The 25,672-nt window shown below is 42.4% G+C and overlaps 1 protein-coding gene across 8 annotated transcripts in view; it reads right to left on the reverse strand.

Moving 5' to 3' along the window:
* KNDC1 (kinase non-catalytic C-lobe domain containing 1) overlaps positions 1-25,672 on the reverse strand; it is a 283,690-nt gene that overhangs the window by 34,067 nt on the left and 223,951 nt on the right. For all 8 annotated transcript variants that reach the window (XM_029609968.1, XM_029609973.1, XM_029609974.1 and 5 more), the window contains 3 exons: positions 21,066-21,159; positions 20,894-20,991; positions 805-1,013 (listed from right to left, as the gene is read on the reverse strand). In XM_029609968.1, coding sequence (XP_029465828.1) covers positions 805-1,013; positions 20,894-20,991; positions 21,066-21,159 — 401 coding nt within the window. The remainder of the gene's footprint in view (positions 1-804; positions 1,014-20,893; positions 20,992-21,065; positions 21,160-25,672) is intronic.

Here is a 25,672-nt window from a genome sequence, read left to right on the forward strand (position 1 = left end):
ACAAAACGTCCTATCACAAAGTCCAATAGTCCATATTACAAAAGTGCTCGGGGGGGGGGGGGGGAAATAAAGTTCATAAATGTCTAATATATGGCTGCAACTGTGATATCTAGTTCTGCACTTTAAATAAAATTACTAGTCAATGATTTACATATAGTGCAGAAGTGCTGTTGGCAGTATAAGTACTAGTAGCACATTGATACAAGCTTTGGCTGAATTTTTTTTTAAGTTTTTTGTGCTGGTCAAACATTGCGAGTTTTTAATAAATATTTTTTGCTTACATTTTTAGACTGACTTTTGTGACAGTGTGAATTTGGTTTTCTGCTTACTTTGTTTATTCCTCTTTAGATTTACAAAACAAACCCATTTGGAGCAACTACTTTGGAAGATACTTTTAGACTAATTTGTGGGCCCAACTGCTGGGAAAGAATGGTTGCAACAAGTTGTGAGTGAGTATGGGGTCTAGGAAAAATTCCACATTTAATTACTGCACCAAACCCTACACCAGTGTAAAAGTAGCTCTACCTGATATAATTAGGCTTTGATGTACCTGAGTGATACCTGCATGAAATTTGGCAGGATAACCACAAAAATATGATTTGCTTAGATTCATTAACTTTAATACCTATTAACTTTCCAGAAATCAAATACAGATCTGAAAAAGATCTTAATGATTGTTTCAGCTACATAATGTAATATGAAAAATGCTTTTGCTAATATTGCTGCTTTACGTTAAAAGCCTTTTCACTAACAGAAAGCTAATAACACTGATATAAATGTTACCATTTATTCCACATATTTTACCTGGTGTACAAATATGCCATTAGTCCCAAAGGTGTTCCCGCTTGCAGAATCTTTGATTTGTTGTACCTGTCCCCTTTATGCTCCTTCTCACTGTAGAAAATTAGTAAAGATGTCTCCTCAGGATGTCTGTACTCCATTTCACACTGAGTTATGTTAACTACTGTAGGAACTGCACACTGTTCAAGTCCCCACAGCTCTGCATATGTAACCTGTTTGAAAAGTCAAAAAGTTACACTGTAGGCATGCAAGTCTGCTTCAAATTAACAATGGATTCCTAACAAATAAGATGCTACAAAAAACATTAAGCTAAATAAGTCATGTCAAATTAAAGAGATGAGGCTTCTATTCCACTGCTCCAGATTTGTGGAATGTGCCATAGGAATTATGACGTATAAAGAATTACTTAGCCTTCAAAAAGCTTTTAAAAATATTAGAGTTGATATTCAAAGGTTTGCCTGACAAAGGTTGCAGTTTTATATTTCCACTGTCTGGCAAAATTTTGTCCAGGTGAATAGCAGCCTAGACAACATTTAACTGGAAAAAAAAAAAGAAGTTGGAATTTCTGGGATGGGGTTAAACTTTGCTGGTCAGCACCGGTATTCAGCGAGGCAGCCAGGTAGCTGTCCCTAAAGTTAATAAGATACCCCTTGCCGTGGCCTGGCATAAAAAAAAAAATATGAAATATATCTAAATACGTTAGGTTATTAAAATTTTTTCAATATGTGTAAGTAGTACCGATTCTTAAATATATTCATGGGTAAGTGACTCTCATACCATCCCGCTAGCTTTTTGGCATGCCTGCTCTCAAGCCGCATTAGGGATCATCTTTAATCATTGGTCACCATAGCGGGATGGTATGAGAGTCACTTACCCATGAATATATTTAAGAATCGGTACTACTTACACATATTGAAAAAATTTTAATAACCTAACGTATTTAGATATATTTCATATTGGACTCGTTGGTTATCGATTGAGTTAGTTGATATATAAAAAAAAATATGACCATTATGAGGCTGGTGCCCTCTTCCTTCCCTTCTAACTCTTTACATTTGAAACAAATATACCACAATAGCAGAAGCCCTTCCCTTCCTTTTGACACTTGAAAGTGAAGAAAATGGTCCTGAAGCAGTGGGCCCACTTTTCTTCCTCCAGTCTGCTTGATATAAAAAAAAACAAACCCCTAAAAACAAACAAACAAAAAAAAACAAAAACAAATAAAACACCCCCACTGTTCAGGGCCTCCCTCCTTCCCAATTCCATATAGATTGAAACAGTCCCTCAGTCAGGAAGATTCTCCTTTCCATCCTTCCTCCCCACTGGCATTTAAAAAAATAAAAGGTTCCTTGGCTGCTCCCATCCCTCTTTACAACCCTGTTGCCCAAAAAAAAAAAAAAAAAAAAAAAGAAGTGTACAGGCTACGGATCTACCTCTTCCCCTTTGGTATACAAAAAAGGAAAAATCCAGAGTTTTTATTTTTAAGAAGATACTTTGAGGTACATATTCTGCTGCTGTGCACCTTGGTTGGTTAACATATTATCCAGCTAGAATTTAGCTGGATAAGTGCACAAATCTTTATTTAGCTGGATAATTTCTGAGTTATCCAGCTAAATGTTTCTGAACATTGGACTTCTCCATTTCTTTCTGCATGATTCTTTCTTCATATTGATTTTCTCTTAGCAGATAGAGTAATTACCAAAGATATAATTCATGTAGAAATTGATAATAGTATGGTTGGAACGTGCCTCTTGCTAATTGGAAATGGTAAACTGTACTCAAAGAATCTGGACTTAAGATTATATTTTTTATAATAATCCACATAATTTATGTGTTTCCAAAGTGCACAAGTTACATAAAGTTCACTTTGAAAATTATCTTTAAGAATGCACACCAACTAACCCAGACAAAGTTATTTCTGGTTAATTTATGTGTATATTTTATGAAATTATAGATATGTGCATAAATCCAACTTCTGCACCCCAAAATGACTATTTTATTAATACTTTCATGTGCACAATCCTTGTTGAGATAATTGCACCTATTTCTTAAGTTGGTACATTGAAATCTGTGGCCTGTGCATTGTAATGCTTTGTACATAGGTCTACCAGTAAAATCTACTTGTAGGCTCCAGGTAATATAAAATATTGCAGCAAGGTTTGTAATCAGTAACTGACAGTGCAGCTGAGCCATGCCTTTGTTGCTCAATCTGCTTGGTTTACTCACTGCGGTGAGATGCAAATCGAATTTAAGGTTTTGGTATTGGCATTTCGTGTGCTACACAGATAAAGTCCTCCTCTTCTTAAAGATACATTGCAATGGTGTACTCCTTCAAGAAATTTAAGATCTAAGCAGGCTGATCTGTTATACATTCCACCTTTACATTTTATTCACATGGGGTCGATTTTAAGACCCGTGCGCACACATGGACCCACCGTTTATAATCGGCGGGTCCATGTGTGCGCACAGGGGGAAGGTCAGGTCAGTGATCGCCCTCCACACCCGGGAGGATCCAGCGCCAGCCGCGCATTGAGAGAAGAAAAAACCTGCAAAGAGAAAAAAAAAGAACCGCGCCAAGGCCCGCCCACCGAAAAGCCTCCACCCTATCAGAGACAGCCCGGCTGGGCTTTAAATTTACGCTCTGCTAGGCACCGCGTGCTGAGCGTCGTGCGCCAAAGGAGCACGACAAAGGGGCAGGCCCCTTTGTGCGGCCCTTCGTGCAGCACCTTCGCACAGCCCGTAAGGAACTACGACCTCCTTCACGACTCCTAGCCTCACCCTCCTTTCCATGACAGAGGCAATAGGCTCCGGTATCCATGGACCACTTCTGAAGAATTACCGCTCCCAGTAAGTACTCCTGCTACACCTTTCCACTATCTCTACCTTAGCCAATACTCCATAACCTCCATTCATCACTTCCTAGACAATCCCATGCTCACCCAGACACAGGCAAAAGTCCCTAAGACAACAGTTGCACAGGATCATCTGACTCACCCGGAAACCACAAACACCCAGCGAGAGGAAGAAGAGAGGGTTAAAGGAATAGAGGCCTACAACGAGTTATACTCGCCCACACCTGGGACTCCTGAGACCATGCTATAAATCTCCCAGACTATCTTCTTAGGCAGCTGATAACAGACTCCATTTGGAGAGAGTCCCTTGCGAACCATTTCACAGCCTTGCCATTATTCAGACTTCACACCTTCTCAGAGAGCTTCTCCCTTTCCTCACGCCCAATCCCCCTAATGGAATTCCGGGAAGACATGCTAACACATCAGATCCCCATCAGATACCACCGCCGCCACTCCAGCACTCCTCCAACTCAAGAAATACCAGCAAGAGTCTGCAAATCTCTCATCCCGATCATGCTCACCCCCCTGACCCAGTTCTTAGGGCTCGCTTTACTCTCGGTAACCCTCATCAATGCACAATCCCTGACTAAAAAGACACACATCCTCAACGACTACCTCCTGGATGCTAACCCAGACATCTGTGCCATCACAGAAACGTGGCTAAAAAACTCGGACATTGCTTTAATCAAACAATTACCTACACACATATATGACATCGCTACCTTCCACAGATATAAAAAACGAGGGGGCGGTCTTCTTCTAGCCACCAAATAGAGCTCAGACTTACCACTCACACTATCAGGAGTGAGTCCAAATTGGAATTGGGTTTAGTCAAGTCAAAACAATTGCAATTACTACTAGTTTACGCTCCTCCAGGAGTACTAGAAACCGACCCCTCTCCCCTTATAGAATCTATTGTGAAACATATCAATTCAGATATCCCAACCATGATCATGGGCGACTTTAACCTCCATATTGATGCCTTACCTCGTTCCCCGAATTGTGAAGCCCTCCTCACTACCCTCGGTGCAATGGGTTTCTCTCAGATCATCAACAACCCCACTCACAAAGCTGGACACATGCTGGATCTAATCTTCATCAACTCTAATTTCTCCTGTACAATGGAACCCTCATGTACCCCAATCCCCTGGTCAGACCACTTCCTAATAAAATCCTCCTTCACCACAAATAAACAGACACATACGTCACACCACCTTTCTACCATTCAATTCAGGAAATCATGCCCTTCTGAGATACTTAGCGATCAGCTTTCCAAGGAACTCACAAACCTAGATCTATCCAATCCTGACTCAGCCTTATCCTCTTGGCATAAGATTACTGAAGCAGTTGGAAACAATCTGTGTCCAATAGTCTCCAAAACAATCAATCCAACAAAAAAAGGACATCAACCCTGGTTCACCTCGGGAACTTAAACGGATGAAACAAGACCTATGGCACAAGGAAAATAGATGGCGCAAAACTCCTAATTCATCCACCATCTCAGCATACAAAGGAACTTTACATCATTACAGATCCTCTATTCTAAGAACAAAAAGGGAATACTACGCCAATAAAATCCACCATCTTCACTATGATTCAAAAACTCGTATTCAAAAATTGGATTGAAATAAGAATCCACCAACTACCCACTCACACACAGCACCATATTATCGTCCTTCTCAACTGTATCATATATATTCATTTTTGCTATACAATTATATTAATTGATGCAATTGACTGAAATGTAAATATTTCTTTGTTCAATTTCTCCCCCCTTTCCAGATCCTAGTTAATTTTCCCTGTTTTATTGTAACTTTCTCACATCCATAATATTGTTTTCTGTATTTGAAGTTTGAATTGGGAATATTGTTCACTATGTTACTCTCTACCTTACACACATTGTTAATTGTAAACCGGGTTGATGTGATTCTAGTCATGAAACTCGGTATAACAAAAATAATAAATAAATAAATAAAATGATGTCCAGGCCGTTTTCTCATATGTAGCACAAATCACTAAATCAGCCCCCCCTTCAATACCAGATGAACAAGCACTTTCCAAGGCTAATGAGCTCGCATCATTCTTCCAACAGAAGATCGAGAATACGCTCGCTCTCCTCCCTTCTACAACTACACCTCTCACTTCAGGCAAGAATCCTCACTCCCTCATGAGAGCCAAGCTCAACAACTTTGAATCAATCTCTTCCAAGGAGATTGACTCCCTTCTAAAAAGACAGAAACCAACCAGCCACCCAGCAGACAATATTCCTTCGAAACTCTTGCTACTCATCCCAAACACGATTTCTGGGCCCTTGACAAGTATCATAAACTGCCTCCTAACTCAAGGGTCTTACCCAGACAGACTAAAAACCGCTTCCCTCAAACCCCTCCTTATGAAACACAACCTGGACCCCAACGAATTATCCAATTACCGACCCATCTCCAATCTCCCCTTCTTAGCCAAACTAACGGAGAAACTGGTAAACACCCAGCTTTCAGAATATCTAGAAGACCACAACATCCTATACCCATCGAATTCGGTTTCCGAAAATCACGCAACACAGAAACTCTCCTCATATCACTTACAGACCATATTATGATGGGACTAGACAAGGGCCATTCCTTTTTACTAGTACTGCTTGACATCTCGGCGGCATTTGACACCGTCAACCATTCCATCCTCCTGGAGCGTCTAACAGTCATTGGTATCTCCGGTTCAGCCCACAATTGGTTCAAGTCCTTCCTCTGCAATATAACCTTCAAAATCAAAATCAATAATAAAGAATCACCCCTGACAAAATCCCCACTTGGTGTACCACAAGGATCTTCCTTATCTCCTACGCTGTTCAACATCTACCTACTCCCCCTCTGTCAACTGCTAACCAATCTCAATCTAATCCACTACCTCTATGCAGCCGACGTGCAGATTCTGATCCCTATAACAGAATCCATCTCAAAAGCTCTCACTCACTGGAACAATTGCCTTCTATCCATTACCAACCTTCTCAACAGTTTAAACCTGGTCCTCAATGCTTCGAAGACAGAGCTCCTCCTCATCTCCTCAAACCAAGATAACTTCCTCCCACTGACCACCCACAATACACATTTCACCCATCAACATGTAAGAGACCTCGGGGTAATTCTTGACAATCGCCTAAACCTGAAGAAAATGGTCAATACCACAACCAAAGACTGCTTCTACAGACTCCAGGTTCTAAAACGAATCAAACCCCTCCTATTTTTCCAGGACTTCAGGACAGTTCTCCAATCTTTGTTCGCCAAAATTGATTACTGCAGCGCCCTCCTCCTAGGCCTCCCTAAATCTACCACCAAGCCACTACAGATGATACAGAATGCCGCAGCGAGATTACTGACCAACACCAACCATGGAGACCACATCTCACCCATCCTCAGGAACCTACACTGGTTACCAGTGAATTTCAGAATCCTGCACAAATCAATCACTTTAATACACAAATCCATCCACCACCAACTTCAACTCGATCTCGAAATCCCCTTCAAACTACATTCTTCCAATAGACCAATGAGAGAAATTCACAAAGGAACACTGCAATTTCCCCCAACTAAAGCCACACGCCTTACCTCGACGAAAGATCGAGCCTTCTCGATAGCAGGCCCAGATATCTGGAATAACATCCCTGCAGACCTCAGATTGGAACCCTGCCTCTTAAAATTTAGGAAAAAACTCAAGACATGGCTCTTCAGCCAAGCCTTCTCTGAACCCCCTGACATTCACTAGCTTGCCCTTACTCTAGGCCTGAATGATTTGCCTGAATGATAGCCTTATTTTCTGCCTGTACGATAGACCCTGATACTCCTAAGCACTTTATGCACTATCTATCTTAACAATGGTATTATATTTATAATTGCTGCCTGCTCTAACCTATCTTTCCAGCTGTTTAAGCTCCCAAGTTCTTACTCCCTGTTGAATGTAACTTTGCCTCTTCCGCACCTTTGTTTGATTTAAGTTAGTTGGCACTACAGTTGTTTGTTTACCCTGTTCGATGTAAACCGATCCGATATGGTTTTTGTCCATGAAGGTCGGTATAGAAAAGTGTTAAATAAATAAATTAAATAAATAAATTCTGCGCGTGCGTGGATGGGAGGAATTTTATAATCAATGCACTGCGACATGATCGGCCCGTCCCCATTTCCCTCCCAGTCCACTCCTTATGGGCCAATCGTGTCACAGAGCGTAAGTTATAAAATTCCCCCCAAATGTGCGAGTTGCAGGCCACCTGCACATACGGGCGTGGATTTTAAAATCTGGCGTGCATAGAAACATAGAAATGATGGCAGAAGAAGACTAAACGGCCCATCCAGTCTGCCCAGCAAGTTCTGCACTTTTTTTTTTTCTCATACTTATCTGTTGCTCTTAGTAACCTTTTGGTTCTATTTCCCTTCCACCCCCACCATTAATGCAGAGATCAGTGTTGGAGCTGCATCTAAGTGAAATATCTAGCTTAATTAGTTTGGGGTAGTAGCCGCTGCAATAAGCAAGCTACACCCATGCTTATTTGTTTACCCAGACTATGTAATTCAGTCCTTGTTAGTTGCCTGTATATAGATCTACTTATCTTCATTCCCCTTACCGTTGAAGCAGAGAGTTATGCTGGATATGCATTGAAAGTGATGTATCAGACTTTCTCCCCTGCCGTTGAAGCAGAGAGCTATGCTGGATATGTGTGAAGTATCAGTCTTTCTCCCCTGCCGTTGAAGCAGAGGGCTATGCTGGATATGCGTGAAGTATCAGTCTTTCTCCCTTGCAGTTGAAGCAGAGAGCTATGCTGGATATGCATTGAAAGTGAAGTATCAGGCTTATTTGGTTTGGGGTAGTAACTGCCGTAAAAAGCAAGCTACTCCCCGCTTTTTTGTGAATGCAAATTTTTTTTTCCACATTCATTCACATCCTTTAGACTTTATGGATCCACAGTGTTTATCCCACGCCCCTTTGAAGTCTTTCACACTTCTGGTCTTCACCACTTCCTCCGGAAGGGCATTCCAGGCATCCACCACCCTCTCCGTGAAGAAATACTTGCTGACATTGGTTCTGAGTCTTCCTCCCTGGAGTTTCAAATCGTGACCCCTGGTTCTGCTGATTTTTTTCCGACGGAAAAGGTTTGTCGTTGTCTTTGGATCATTAAAACCTTTCGAGTATCTGAAAGTCTGTATCATATCACCTCTGCTCCTCCTTTCCTCCAGGGTGTACATATTTAGATTCTTCAATCTCTCCTCATAAGTCATTCGATGAAGGCCTTCCACCTTTTTGGTCACCCTTCTCTGGACCGCCTCCATCTTGTCTCTGCCTCTTTGGAGATACGGTCTCCAGAACTGAACACAGTATTCCAGGTGAGGCCTCACCAAGGACCTGTACAAGGGGATAATCACTTCCCTTTTCTTACTCGATATTCCTCTCTCTATGCAGCCCAGCATTCTTCTGGCTATAGCCATCGCCTTGTCACATTGTTTCGCCGACTTCAGATCATTAGACACCATCACCCCAAGGTCTCTCTCCTGCTCCGTGCATATCAGCCTTTCTCCCCCCCATGGAATACAGTTCATTCGGATTTCCACTCCCCATATGCATGACTCTGCACTTCTTGGCATTGAAACTCAGCTGCCATGTCTTTGACCACTCTTCCAGCTTCCTTAAATCCCGTCTCATTCTCTCCACTCCTTCCGGCATGTCCACTCTGTTGCAGATCTTAGTGTCATCCGCAAAAAGACAACCTTACCTTCTATCCCATCTGCAATGTCACTCACAAAGATATTGAACAGGACCGGTCCCAACACCAATCCTTGCAGTACACCGCTTAAAACCGCTCTCTCTTCAGAGAGAGTTCCATTTACCATCATACATTGTCTTCTGTCTGTCAATCCAGGCCACCACCTTGGCACTCGCTCCTAAGCTTCTCATTTTATTCACCAGTCTCCTGTGCGTGACTGTATCAAAAGCTTTGCTGAAATCCAAGTAGATGACATCGAGTGCTCTTCCTTGATCCAATTCCTTGGATACCCAGTCAAAAAAGTCAATCAGATTTGCCTGACAGGATCTTCCTCTGGTGAATCCATGCTGCCTCTGGTCCATCAATTCTCCCGGCTGTAGATAGTTCACTATTCTCTCTTTCAACAGTGACTCCATTACTTTTCCCACCACCGAAGTGAGGCTAACCGGTCTGTAGTTACCAGCCTCTTCTCTGTTCCCACTCTTGTGAAGAGGGACCACCACCAGTCTTCTCCAATCACTCGGCACCACTCCCGTTTCTAGGGATCTATTCAACAGGTCACACTGCGGACCTGCCAGCACATCTCTGAGCTCCCTCAGTATCCTGGGATGAACCTCATCAGGCCCCATGGCTTTGTCCACTTTCAGTTTCTCCAGCTCTTCCCATACATTTTCTACTGTAAATGGAGTTACATCTACTCCACTCCCCTCTAGTTTCTTGTTAACTAGGGACGGTCCTTCTCCAGGGTCCTCCTTAGTGAACACAGAACAGAAGTATTCATTTAATATTTCTGCCATTTCTTCGTCTCTCTCCACACATTGATCCTTTCTACCTTTCAATTTCACTATACCACTTTGAACTTTTCTCTTTTCACCGATATATCGGAAAAATGTTTTGTCACCTCTCTTTACATCCTTGGCAATCCTCTCTTACGCTTGACATTTTGCCGTCTTGATTAATTTCTTCGTCTCCCTCAGTTCTACCAGATATTCTTCTTTGTGCTCCTCCCTTTGGGATCTTTTATATTTCTTGAATGCTGTTCTTTTAGCCTTTATTTTGTCAGCCACCTCCTTTGAGAACCAGATAGGTTTCATTTTTCTTATGCTTTTCTTTACTTTTCTAACATATAGATTAGTTGCCTTGGTAATTGCTCCTTTTAGATTGGTCCACTGTTGATCCACATCTCTCTCATTCTCCCAGCCTGTTAGTTCTTCCTCCAGGTACTTCCCCATTTCATCAAAGTCTGTGTTTTTGAACTGCAAAACTCGGGTCTTTGTGCTTCTTTTCCATATCCTTTTTGTGATATTAAACCATACCGTTTGATGATCACTGGTGCTGAGGTGGGCGCTCACCTGGACATCAGATACATTATCTCCATTAGTGAGCACTAAGTCGAGTATAGCTCCTTCTCTTGTGGGTTCCATAACCATTTGTTTGAACAAAGCTACTTGCAGGGCATCCACTATTTCTCTACTATTATTAGATTCTGCAGATGGGATTCCCCAGTCTACATCTGGCATATTAAAGTCTCCAACGATCACCACTTCTCCCTTCTTTCCCATCTTTTGGATGTCTTCAACCAAATCTCTGTCTAGCTCTTCTTTTTGGTTTGGAGGCCTGTAAACCACTCCAATAAAAATGGATGTCCCATCTTTTTTTAGGTTGGCCCATAGTGCTTCTTCAATGCCCCATCCGCCTTGCAGCTCAGATGCTTGGATATTGTTTCTGACATAAAGAGCCACTCCTCCCCCTTTCCTATCCTCTCTCTTTCCTTAACAAGTTATAGCCTGGTATTGCTGTATCCCAGTCATGAGATTCCGTAAACCACGTTTCCGTGACAGCAACAACGTCCAAGTCCGCCTCCACCATTAGGGCTTGCAGATCTGGGATTTTATTGCCTAAACTACGAGCATTTGTGCTCATAGCTTTCCAGCTTTCTTCGTTCAGGTTACTGCTGTTCCTGGACTCCTTTTGTGACCTCTTTAGTTGAGTTTTGTTATCCACTTTTCCCTTTGCATTTGTGCAAGGGAAAGGATTAGTGCCTCTGATGGCAGAGTCATCCATCACAGTGTGCTTTTTTCTTGGTTTCTGATCTGGAATTTCTGTATGCATTGGGTTTCTTCTCTCTTTTCAGAAAACATTTCAATCTTTTTCTCGATAACTTCTTCAGTATTTAATACAGAGAAGGCATTTTGTACTTGTTGCACTTGATACAGTGTGTGTCTCCGGATCACAGGTCTTATTCTACACCAGAGCCCACTGTAATACTGTTTTTTAAGTTCCTCAATGCCCTGTGTGTGAGTGTGGGGGGGGGGGGGTAGAGTTTTGGGCTGCACAGCTGTCAATAATGGGTGTCAAACTGTTAAACCTTGGTCAAGATGTTAACTGGACACTATCTGCTTTTGATTTTGAACAGACACTCCCTCAGATTTGGCTAACTAATTTAAGCTTTCTCCTTATCTCTCCTCAAGAGTTTGTGCTTCTGGCTGTCTCCTTCAAGTTCAAATCAGGCTGGGGACTTGAATGCCCCCTGCAATACACTGAGTCTGCTGCCAAAAGCAGTTTAGCTAGAAAACAGTCCCACCCCCACAAACTCTGGCTGAGGAGGAAGGGTCTGCTCTGAACTAATGGCTGGCCCTTGAAGCAGACTAAAAGTAGTCACAAGTTTCTATTTCAATTTTGCTTCTTTTTAACAGACAGTGCACTAGTTTTGGCAAATATAATGTCCTAGTTCTAAGCACAGATAATAACCAAACAAATCTGTACTTAACTTTGGCAGAAAAGGCTCTGAACTAATGGCTGCCCTTGAAAGCAGAGTAAAAGCACTCACAAGTTTCTATTTCAATTTTGCTTCTTTTTAACAGACAGTGCACTAGTTTTGGAAAATATAATGCCCTAGTTCTAAGCACAGATAATAACCAAACAAATGTGTACTTAACTTTAGCAGAAAAGGCTCTGGTTCATGAGATCCCAGCTCCACGTGGCCATCGGATTTTATAGCATGCGCATGCCGGCACGTGGATATTATAAAATCAGTGCACGGTCAAGCTCATAGACCTGATGGCCACTGCCTGAGACTTCATCTTGACCAGCCAATTGTCCAAATACAGGAAGACAATCACTCCCAGTCTGTGGAGGTGCACCGCCACCATGGCCAGTTATTTTGTGAAGACAGACGCAGGGACATGGGGCAGATGCGAACCCAAATGGCAACACAAAGTACTAGAAGTGCTGTGTTCCCATGACAAATCGGAGATACTTCCTGTGACTGGGGAAGATATCAATATGAGTGTATGTGTCCTTTAGGTCAATGGAGCATAGCAGGTCCCCTTTTTGCGAAAGGGGCATCAAGGTTCCGAACGTTTCTCTTTTTATAAACTTGTTCAAGGCCCTTAAGTCTAGGATGGCTTCAAACTCATTCACCCCAATTCAATTGGAGTACCGTCGAACTATCCTAATGGGGAAAAGCCTGCCATGGAAGATGTCTAGAGGCTATGACTCCCATGCCTTGCCTGACTATTACCACCTCCCTTCCGGGTTTACCTCCACAGTATCAGTCTTACCAGGATGTCTTTTCTAAACAAGCAGCAGATACTTTGCCACCTCACTGATCCTTTGACTGCGCCATCAACTTAGTACTGGGTTCTGAACCACTTAGAGGAAGGGTGTATCCATTTTCTCTATCTGAGACAAAAGCTATGTCTACCTACATTCAGGAAAACCTGGCAAAGGGCTTTATTCGGCCCTCAAAGTCTCTTTTTCGTGGATAATAAGGATGGATCCCTTTGCCCATGTATAGACTATCATGGATTGAATGAGATCACCATGAAGGACCGCTACCCACTGCTGTTGATCTCTGAACTTTTGATCGACTCCAAGAAGCCAAAATCTTCACAAAGCTGGATCTCAGAGGAGCATATAATCTAGTTCGCATACGCTGGGGTGATGAATGGAAAACAGCATTCAATACCCACGACGGCCATTTTGAATACTTGGTCCTGCCCTTTGGCCTTTGCAATGCCCCGGCCCTGTTCCAAAACATGATGAATGAAATCTTCAGAGACATGTTGTACAACTGCGTAGTAGTGTATTTGGACGATATACTGGTCTTTTCCCAGGACCACCAGACTCACCACTTGGACGTCTCCAAGGTTCTTCAAAGCCCTAGAGATAACTATCTGTATGCCAAATTAGAGAAGTGTGCTTTCCAGCAGGAGTCTGTTCCCTTTTTGGGATATGTCATGTCCAGACAGGGGTTCCAAATGGATCCGTAAAAAACCTAGAGCATTCGGGACTGGCTCCAATCTACTGGTCTAAAAGCACTACGCTGATTCCTTGGATTCACCAACTACTATAGATCATTCATTCATCACTACTCCACCTTGACTGCGCCTCTTTCTGCCATGATGCACAAGGGAGCTAATCCCTCTCAGTGGTCCTCTGAAGCCGTTACCGCCTTCCAGGAACTAAAAAGGGCGTTTCTCCAGGAGCCATGTCTACACCACCCTGATCCTCGACGACCTTTTGTAGTCGATGTAGATGCCTCAGACGTTGTAGTTGGAGCTGTCCTCAGCCAGCATAGTGACAACCATATGTTACATCCATGCTCTTTTTTCTCTCAGCGCTTTTCCCCTGCCGAGAGAAACTACGGGATAGGAGACAAAGAGCTACTTGCAATCAAGTTGGCATTTGAGGAGTGGTGCCCATGGCTCGAGGGTGCTCAATACCAGATAATGGTTTTTACTGACCATAAAAACCTCGAATATTTACGTCATGCCCAGAGCTTGAACCACAGACAAGCCTGCTGGTCATTGTTTTTCAACATTCGATTTCCTTTTGAGGTATCGTCCAGCAGACAAGAACACCTGTGCAGATGCTCTTTCCTGCTCATTTATGCCAGAAGATACCCCGGACACACCGCTTCATATCATTGACCCTACTAGGGTGCTCCTTTCAGCCACTCACACAGTTCGAGTGGGAAAAACTGTGGTACCCCGGCCACTCAGGAAGAAAATCCTCAGATGGGCTCATGATTCACTCCTTGCAGGTCACCCTGGCCAATCTAGAACCCTGGCTACCTTGGAGAGATACTACTGGTGACCCTCAATGAAAGAGGATGTACGAACCTATATGGAATCGTGTTCTACCTGCGCAAGACAGAAACCTCCTGCTGGTCGTCCCAGGGGAATTCTCCAACCTTTACTCACTCCTAGCAAACCGTGGATACACATATCCATGGACTTTATCATTGACCTACCTGTGTCTAGTGGTAACAACACCATCTGGGTCATTTTGACTGGTTTTCTAAAATGGCTCATTTTGTTGCATTACCTGGATTACCCTCTGCTCCTGAATTGGCAAAACTATTCATACATCATATCTTCCGTTTACATGGCATGCCCAAGCACATCCTCTCAGACCGTGGAGTACAGTTCACAGCCAAATTCTGGAGATCTCTCTGTAAGAAGTTCGATATATCTCTGGATCTGATATCTGGTTATCATCTGCAAGCCAACGGACAGACCAAAAGGATGAACCACAAATTAAAGCAGTTTCTCCGGCCCTACGTCAATTCCAGACAAAGCGACTGGTCCGAACTGCTCCCTTGGGCAGAGTTTGCGCTGAATTCCCATCCTTCAGCTTCCACAGGATCATCGCCCTTTCAACTTGTCTATGGGTGCCATCCTTTACCTCCGTTACTGATGCCCTTATCAGTATCATCTCCGGCTGCCCAAGCTTCAGCACAGGAGCTGCATCAGCTGTGGGAACACACTAAAGAGCTTCTTCAAAAAGCTGGACAACAAACAAAGACGTTTTGTGATGCCCGTCACAGAGCTGCTCCACAGCTACACCCTGGGGAGAAGGTATGACTCAGTACCCGTTTCATTTGTCTCAATCTACCTTCAGCTCGATTTGCACCTCGGTATATAGGACTTTTCCCTATACTCCGTCAACTGGGTCCAGTCAATTACAGCTTGCACTTACCATCATCCTTAAAGATCCACAATGCTTTCCACATCTCTCTTCTAAAACCGCTCATCTTATCTGAGTTTTCTAAGAAGATGCCTGAGCCGCAACCGCTCTCCGTGGAAGAGGACATTACCTAACAGGTAGATGACATCCTTGATGTGCAGATACATGGAAGACACTGGGAGTACATTATGTCCTGGGAAGAATTCGGACCAGAGGAAAATAGCTGGGAGCCTGCAAGTAACATCCTTGACAAGGAGTTGATCAGACAATTCCACCTGGCTCACCCCAGGAAGCCAAAATCCCCGGGGAGGGGCCCTAAGAAGGGGGGTATTGTTGCACCTGTCGGTCGCAGATGGCTGCAACCTCTCATGCTCACCTCTTTTTTCCCTGCACCGTCAATCATTGGTAGAATGGTGGCCTCCGCCAACCAACACCGACCTCCCTGGCGTCCCCAGGATGGCGTGAGCACTGCCGACTGCCATCTTACTTCCAGAATCACCTAGGCACATGCATGCAGGGCCTCCTTTTGTATATGTCATGGTGGGGACCTTGGGGGTGTCCCCTTCCGATGACGTCAACCTGCTGGTGTACATAAGCTGACTGGCCCATTGCTAAGACGAGTTAGCAAGGAGTTCTCTCGTTGTTAAATCCACTCCACTTTGGGATCTTCTGTTCTAGAATCTCCTCATGGCATTCAGACACTCTGGGTACCCACTCCATGGGGGCCCTTCCGTATCTTGGCTATCCGCTCCTCGGAGGGCCTTCCTGCCTGGGACTTTACCTGACCTGATCCTCTGGTTTCTCTCCTGGAACTTCCTTGTGTGAGTACCTTCTTCAGTTTCCTAAGATACCAACATTGCTGAAGTCTCCACGGTGTACCCCATGCCTCGGGCCACTACCGTTCTTCAGCATTATTGCTTCTACCTATCCTGAACTACAGGGTATTGCTGCAACTATTCAAGATCCTCTGCTTGGTTCCTGTATCTCAAGACCCATCTGCCTCATCACCTACAGTACAGTCATCCTCGGCATACCCTGAGCTGCGGGCCACTACCGTATTTGCACTTCTGAGGTATCTCCACCAGCCTGCAGGAACCTCCTGGTGTACTCGCACTGCGGGCCACTACCAGACCTTCTCATCTACAGTACCACCCTGGGCATATCTCATTGCTCAAGAACTGTGTTTATTGCATTTCCCGCTCCTCGGATTATGCTTTATCTTTTCTCTCTAATAAAGTCTCCCTCACAGCTGTGTCCTATGTCGCTGAGACCACGCCCATGGATGGTGAGGCTCACGAGGCTCCTCCCTGTGGGCAGAGACATCTCTCATCTTGGCCCGGGGTTCACAATTTCCTACTAAATCATAACACAATCTCCATCTGATTATGTCATTCATGTCTGTGGACTACCATCCTGATTGTCCTCAAAGAAATGGATCTATTCTTTGGGATCTTGATGGGTATTTGGGATCCTGATTGACTACTGTCAGGGATAGGATCCTATGCTTGATGGACCTTTGGTCTGACCCAGTATGGCATTTCTTATCATCATCTGTATTTTTTTTTAAAGAGCACTTAGGGAGTTATTGCTCAGGTTTTAGCACTAACTGACTAAGTTTAGCCAGGGAACCCAGCTGCACTAAGGGGATGATTTTGAAAAGCTTTTATACATTTAAAAATGGGGTTTACACCCAAGTAAGTGAGCTTTTAAAAATTGTTCAGTTTATGCCATTGAATTGTCCGTTGTATTTGCCCATATAAGTGCATTTTATGTGGGTAAACGGCTTTTGAAAATTGCTACAAAAGTAGTTACATTTACTCATGTAAATCATTTGAAAATTATTCCCTAAATGTAGCTTGTCAAATTTTGGATGGCTAGATTTAGGAGAATATTCAGCTAAAAACCTAGCTAGCTAAAATTAGTCATTTATCTTACGTTCTCATCAAGTTTTTAAATATGGATCTCTAACTATAGTTCTTATAGATCAATGTCTCTCTTAAACATTGATATTAATATATTGATAACCATTTTTTGCATAAATTAGAAATATTATAGAACAATTAATACATATTGATTCATTTTTACATATATATATCTGGATTGATAATGGGAAGACAGACATCTGACAGTTTCTAGACTAATTACTTTTATTTGGATAGCTAAGCAAGAAGGATTTCCAGTAGTTGTACTGGACAGCGATGCAGAGAAGACCTTTTTATTATATTCCTTTATTTATAGACACAAAAGTATACAACAAGCAGCCCAGTAGCAGGATTTTAAGCACCAAATATTACAGAAAATAGAAACAGGACCTGAATTGCTAGATTATACATGAACCCAGAAACATGTGTAAAAACAACTGGAAGATGCTGAAGACGTTTTATACTAGAATGATTCAGCAGTGCGCCTGGTCACTCCTAGCTAAGAAAATGAGGCAAAATGTACACTGAGGAAAAGCTGGTGGGAGCTGGTAACAATGAAGGAAAAAATAAGCAAATCAGGGAGCATGAAAGTTACCCAGGTAAGTTTAACTGAACCATAATTGGGTATTAAAGCAACTAAACACGGGCAAGTTTAGAACAGTGATTTACCCAACCAGTCTTACCCAGGTAGGTTAATCTGGCTGGTGCTGAATACTGCTGCTAGCCAGATAACATTTAGCCATGTTTCTGGAATGTCCCTCACCCTTCTTCTTTTTAACCAGTGGGGGCAGGACACCTTGGAAGGGGAAACCCAAAGGGTTTCAACCCTTGGGGAGTGCCTTATGAAGTGTCTGAAAGGAGCTGGGAATCATAGAAAAAGAGGTCGGCATTATAACCTTTCTGGAGTTATAGGAAGCTATGAGGTTCTCTTTTATAAGGTTCTTTATTGCAGATGTGGTATTTAAGGCTTTTCAACATTGAAATGTTTGTAAGTTAGAGGTAGGGAGATGTTGAGATTTTTTAGTTGGTATGGTGAGAATTTATGGTAATTTTCATTGTATATTAGCAATGTGTATTATATTCTATAATTTCTATATTATGTTTTTTTAAGTTATATAATTCTATGCTACTCCTAATTAGAGTGGGGGGTGGGGTAGTTTTTCTTTTGTTTTTTTTGTTTTATATATTTTATTTATGCTTATTATGTATGCTATTATATATTATATTTTTAGTAACTTCTAAAATGCTTGGAGTCCCAGTTTCTGTGAATAAGGCAATCTGTAAATGTAAAATGAAAGAGATTGAATAAAGTGTATCTGCAGGAGACAGCTAACGTCTGGAGGCAATGTGGGATGAATAATACTATGTTGCATGTAGGGGGTAATGTTCGAAATTAGAACCATTCTGGAAATGGTAAAGCAATTTATATATGGAAACGTAGTATATTTTATTAGAACTCCTAACAGAAGGTAGATCTTACATGGTGTACAAGCTGACAGTACAATGTTTATGGCAGCAAGATGTGTAATTGCAGCCTTTTGGAAAAGACCTGATTTCTTGGTGACCACAGATTGAATTAAGAGAGGCTGGCAGATATACTGTATGGGAAAAAATTACAAACATTATTCAGGATTACCAATTTAGTGAAGAAGCTAGGGAGACACCTGTCATGAATGTTTTAGAAAACAGGAAGAGGAGGTAGAATGTAATAGATATTAATAACTGCAATTCTTTTTGTTGTGCAGGGCTTGAGTTCTGTAATAGCTTGGAAAATGATGTGATCTGAATAACCAATTAGTGGAAAGATAGTTATAAAGTTAATAAGACATCGGCAAAAGGGTTATATTTTTTTCTTGTTTACTTTTATTATTTAGTTATTTTTTATTCGTAAAGGAGAAAATAAAACTCTGTTGTTTTAATAGACTGTCTGAATACATGTTGTTCATATTATCCTGTATATAAAACAAAAGCTATTAGCATGTACATATACAGATATAATTATTTTAAAGTATGATTAACAAATGCTGTATGCATAAAAAGGTGAATTTTAAAAACGGCATGTGTAAATGAGCACATATGCATAAATAGCACATATTCGAGTAAGTGCTATTTTATTAACTACAAATATTTGTGCAAGTAATGGTGTGAGAATAAATTTTATCATATAAAAAAGGGGTAGGCTGGGGCAGCCAAGGGAATTCCAGAGAGTGCCAACCTTTATGCATATAAGGTCCTATTTTATAACCTAAGAAAGAGACGCACATACGGTTGTTACCTGAGCATATTTATACCTGCTAATTATCTGGTGTAAGTAAGAATGGAATTCTTTATAGCCAAATACTGACTGGGTTAGAGGTCTGGGCAACCTAGGAGGAATTCAGGCTGAAGAACCTAGAGATAGACTGGGTAAACTAGTGAACAAATTGGTAAAACTGGTAATTTTCTTCACGCGCGCATGTTATAAAATTTGATACTTTACACGCCTAAGAGCCAACAAGTGCTAAGGAAAATATGTGAGATAAATCTCCCGGTGTAAATGATTAAAATTAGGACCATAAATAAGGGCACAATGCAGATGTGCACCACTTAACTAGATAAGTCTTAAAAGTGCTACTTAGCTGGATAAGTAAATTAGCCAGAATAAGTCTTCAAATGCTAGTTATCAGTCCAATGTTCTTATCCAGCTAAGTAGCACTCTTCTTTTACTTATCTGGCTATCTTATATAGCCAGCTAAGGGGGTCATTCTCTAACGCTAGCTCGGAGCGGAGTCGGGGTGGAGTCAGCCCCGGAAGAGGAGGAGTCGGGGCGGCACCGGGGGCTGATGCTGCAGACACATCGTTGGCAGCGAAAGGTAAGATTCCTTATCGCTGCAGTTTCGTGCTGAACAACACCTTTTATGGTGTAGTTATTTGGCTATCGCAGGACTGCCCCCCGCTTTGCACCCCCCCCGGGGGGGGGTGCGAAGTGAAGAAACTCACTCCAAGATGAGATTTGGACAATGTTCTCTCCACCTAGCTTGATGTATGAAGCTAGGTGGAGAGAACATTCCCCAAATCTCATCTTGGAGTGAGTTTCCTCACTCCGAAGGCCATCAAATCTTCACAAGAGACCACTGTTCTGTTCGTACGTCTCATGTTGAATGTGAAAGTGGCCCCCAACCCCCTACACTAATACCTAATCCCCACCTCGAGTTACTAGGTGGGCCTACCATAGGGATACAAATACCTGTCTAGGGAGGAGACACTATAGCAAGGTTCTCTCTCTCTCTCTCTCTCTCTCTCTCTCTCTCTCTCTCTCTCTCTCTCTCTCTCTCTCTCTCTCGCTTAGCTTGCTATATTTAAAATACATGGCACATATCTTTTACATACGTGAACATTTTGTTGGATAGATTTGCACATATTTTATATAATGTGTGCAAAATATAAAATACATGTGCATGCACATCCATATAGCTGGGGTAGGTAGGAACGTTCATGAATGTTTTAAAGTTATCCTCTTAACATTTATCACTGATATAAAAACACACTCTTAAATAAAAACCTCCTGAATAATTATTCTATCTAAAGAAATTGGAATGGGGTAATAAAAATGGACTTACTTGGAGATACTTCTTTACCAATTCAAGAAACTGAACCTTTGATTTCATTTCTTCTAGCTGTCCTTTCAGTTTGGCCAACATAGTTCGGATCTCTGAATCTTAACACAAAATATATTTATCAGGAAAATGCATCTACAGTCAGTTATTTACCTGAAATCAATAATCAAATTACCTTTGTTTACTTTTTCTTTTTGCATCAACTTCTGATAGAATTTTATAGTCTTTCTGTAATTCTTTGTCTCAATCATTAGCTGTTGTTGAAGCTCCTAACAAAGTATAAAAAAATATTTCTATTTAGAATTAAACCTTGTGTTGCTTAAATATTATTAAAGAAAGAGAAATAGAGAGTGGATAATTTTCAAATATCCTTCATACCATAAACACGTGCATAAGTTATTCCAGTTTTCAAAGTGGATTTAAATGCATAAGAACATAAGAAATTGCCATACTGGGTCAGACCAAGGGTCCATCAAGCCCAGCATCCTGTTTCCAACAGTGGCCAATCCAGGCTACAAGTACCTGGCAAGTACCCAAAAACTAAGTATATCCCATGCTACTGATGCTAGTGATAGCAGAGGCTATTTTCCAAGTCAACTTGATTAATAGCAGGTAATGGACTTTGCCAAGAATTTATCCAAACCTTTTTTAAACCAAGCTACACTATCTGCACTAACCACATCCCCTGGCAACAAATTCCAGAGTTTAATTGTGGGTTGAGTGAAAAAGAATTTTCTCCGATTAATTTTAAATGAGCTACTTGCTAACTTGCTACTTGCTAACTAGTGCCCACTAGTTCTTTTATTGACTGAGAGAGTAAATAACCAAATTAGGTTTACTTGTTTAAGACCTTTCATGATTTTGTAGACCTCTGTCATATCCCCCCCTCAGCCATCTCTTCTACAAGCTGAATAGCCCTAACCTCTTTAGCCTTTCCTCATAGGGGAGCTGTTCCATTCCCTTTATCTTTTGGTCACCCTTCTCTATACTTTCTCCAGTGCAAATATATCTTTTTTGAGATGCGACAACCAGAACTGCACACAGTATTCAAGGTGTGGTTCCACCATGGAGCGATACAGAGGCATTATGACATCCACCATTTTATTCGCCATTCCTTTCCTAATAATTCCTAACATTCTGTTTGCTTTTTTTGACTGACAGCACACTGAGCCAATGATTTCAATGTATTATCCACTGTGATGCCTAGATCTCTTTCCTGGGTTGTAACTCCTAATATGGAATCTAGCATCATGTAACTATAGCAAGGGTTGTTTTTCCCTATATGCATCACCTTACATTTGAACACATTAAATTTCATCTGTCCAATCTTCCAACCTCACAAGGTCTTCCTGCAATTTATCACAATCCGCTTGAGATTTAACTACTCTGCATAATTTTGTGTCATCTGCAAATTTGATCACCGCACTCATTGTTATTCCTTTCAAGACCATTTATAAATATATTAAAAAGCACTGGTCCAAGTACAGATCCCTGAGGTACTCCATTGTTTACATTTTTCCACTGCAAAAACAAACCATTTAGTGCTACTCTGTTTCCTGTCTTTTAACCAGTTTGCAATCCACAAAAGGATATCTCCTCCTATCCCATGACTTTGTGATTTTATTCTTTATAATAGTTTCCATGATTTTTCCTAGCACTGAAGTCAGGCTCACTGGTCTACAGCTTCCTAGATCATCCCTGGAGCCCTTTTTAAATATCAGGGTTACATAGGCCACCTTCCAGTCTTCAGGTACAATGGATGATTTTAATGACAGGTTACAAATTAATTGTAATAGGTCTGAAATTTCATTTTTGAGTTCTTTCAGAACTCTGGGGTGAATACCATCCATTCCAGGTGATTTACTACTTTCAGTTTGTCAATCTGGCCTACTGCATCTTCCAGGTTCACTGTGATTTGGTTCAGTTCATCTGAATCGTCACCCTTGAAAACCATCTCCAGAATAGGTATCTCCCCAATATCCTCTTCACTAAACACCGAAGTAAAGAATTTGTTTAGTCTTTCCACAATGGCCTTATCTTCCCTAAGTGCTCCTTTAACCCCTCTATCATTTAATAGTCCAACTGACTCCCTCGCAGGCTTTTTGCTTCAGATCTATTTTTAAAAGTTTTTTATTATGAGTTTTTGCCTTTATGGCCAACTTCTTTTCAAATTCTCTCTTAGCCTGTCTTACCAATGTCTTACATTTAACTTGGCAATGCTTATGCTTTATCTTATTTTCTTCTGATGTATTCCAATTTTTGAATGAATATCTTTTGGCTAAAATAGCCTCTTTCACCTCAATTTTTAACCATGCTGGCAATAGTTCGGCCTTCTTTCCACTTTTCTTAATGCATGGAATGCATCTGGACTGCGCTTCTAAGATAGTATTTTTTTAACAATGTCCATACCTTACTAGAAGGAGAGGCTGCTGGCTAGGATGTAAGATTGGGAGCTCCAAAGGCAGAGGGGCAGTGGGGCCGTGGGGATGAAGCAGAGGAAAGAGCGAGCTCCTCCTCCCTGCAGTACTGTCAGCATCAGCAGCACCATGAAAGCTAATATTTCTTCTCTCAACTTTATCTACTGTCATACAGTAGTCACCACAGCAGCAAAAGAGACACCTGCACAAACTACAGTCATGTGGTACCTTGGACAGTCCACTGAATTCATGGACATAGATTCATTGGTATAATGAGCACAAAAGGCCACAATCTGGCAGGACCTCATCAGTGTCAACTGTTTCCATTCCTGCCCACCAACCAATGTGCCTAGTGAACAGGTATTCTTAATAGCAAGAGATATCATGAATCCACATCATTCACATCTGGTACCCGAGCCAGTGGAGAAGTTAATTTTCCTTATGATAAATCTCCTTCTGTTGGGTTTCCCCTGAATCTCCATGTAATTGTCAGGAGGACAGGGTGCATAGCTACACTGAACCAATGCCCACAATTTTTAGCCTCAGTGCCTTGCTATGTTGTCAGTTGCAACCTTTGTTGCCATTATCTAGCTTGCTCCTTCTGCCCTGCCTCTCTTCTGATTATTCTGTGGTATTTTAACCCCCACAAACAAAAAGAGAAAAACCAGCTCCTCCCTTGCCCATATCTAGATGCTTTGAGATATTGGAGCCTGGCTGTTCCTGTTGCCTTCACGGTAACAAACAACAAGGTTGACAATATCACACCATTTACATGTCAATATCCACAAAAACAAAAAATGGTGTTTATTTAAGAAATTTAATACACCTTTACAAATCCCACTATAAATCCATAACATACATTAACCCCCCCCCCCACACACACACACACAATAATACCATGACCCCATTGGATTTGTATGGATTTATACTGGGACTTGTAAAGGTGTATTAAATTTCTTAAATAAACACCATTTTTTGTATTTGTGCTCCTGCTGCTTACCATGCTTTGCCTCTGTTATCGTTCAGAACCTTGCTGTGTTGTTGGGCCACTGTTTCTGCCTGGTCTGCTCTTCTTGGTCATACTGGGGTGTTTTTCTACCCCAAAAAAGGTACATAAAAAAAGGAAAGACCTTCTCCTTCTCTGCTCAACCTGGCTGCCTAGGGATCTTGGAACCTTGCTGCTGCTGCCAGCCAGCCAGTCTACTTTTCATGATTCGACACTCTATTGATTCAGCACCTTGCTTTATTGGGCCGTTGTTACTAACTGGTCTGCTTCTCCTGCTCTGTCTCTCTCCTGTTTCAGTGCCTTCCTGTGCTCATTTCGCTCTTCTTGCTATCTCAGGGAGAATCACGTGCCTGCAGTGTTGATGCCATTCCGAGTGATGCATTACCCCTCACTCAGTATTTTGGGAAATTGATGGTACCGTGCTTGCTGCTGTATCCCTCACTCTGCTTTTGGGTATTCATGTCGCTATTGTGATATTTTCTCCTCTGTCTGTGCCTTGGGGTCTTCATGCTTCAGTTGCTATAGTGCCTTGGGATGTTCATTAGGGATGTGAATCGTGTGATCGATCGTCTTAACGATCAATTGTGGCTGGGGGGGGAGGGAAATCTGATCGTCATGGTTTGTTTTTTTTAAAATCGTAAATCAGGGGAGGGCGGGAAAACCGGCACACCAAAACAACCCTAAAACCCACCCCGACCCTTTAAAATAAATCCCCCACCCTCCTGAAGCCCCCCAAAATGTTTTAAATTACCTGGGGTCCAGTGGGGGGGTCCCGGCGCGATCTCCCGCTCTCGGGAACCGGCTGCGTTAATAGAAATGGCGCCGGTGGCCCTTTGCCGTTACCATATGACAGGGCAAAGGTAGTGCCAGCGCCATTTTGGTTCCTGTCACCCGACGTCACGAGTGCAGGAGATCGCTCCTGGACCCCCGCTGGACCCCAGGGACTTTTGGCCAGCTTGGGGGGGCCTCCTGACCCCCACAAGACTTGCCAAAAGTCCAGCGGGGGTCTGGGCCGTATTGCCAATATTCAAAATGGTGCCGGCGCTACTTTTGCCCTCACTATGTCGACATAGTGAGGGCAAAAGTAGCGCCGGCGCCATTTTGAATATTGGCAATATGGCCCGCGTGCAGGAGGTCACTCCCAGACCCCCGCTGGACTTTTGGCAAGTCTTGTGGGGGTCAGGAGGCCCCCCCCAAGCTGGCCAAAAGTCCCTGGGGGTCCAGCGGGGGTCCGGGAGCGATCTCCTGCACTCGTGACGTCGGGTGACAGGAACCAAAATGGCACCGGCGCTACCTTTGCCCTGTCATATGGTAAGGGCAAAGGGCCACCGGCGCCATTTCTATTAACGCAGCAGTGGC

The sequence above is a fragment of the Rhinatrema bivittatum genome, chromosome 7 (genome assembly GCF_901001135.1).
Source record: "Rhinatrema bivittatum chromosome 7, aRhiBiv1.1, whole genome shotgun sequence".
NCBI classification, from domain to species: domain Eukaryota; kingdom Metazoa; phylum Chordata; class Amphibia; order Gymnophiona; family Rhinatrematidae; genus Rhinatrema; species Rhinatrema bivittatum.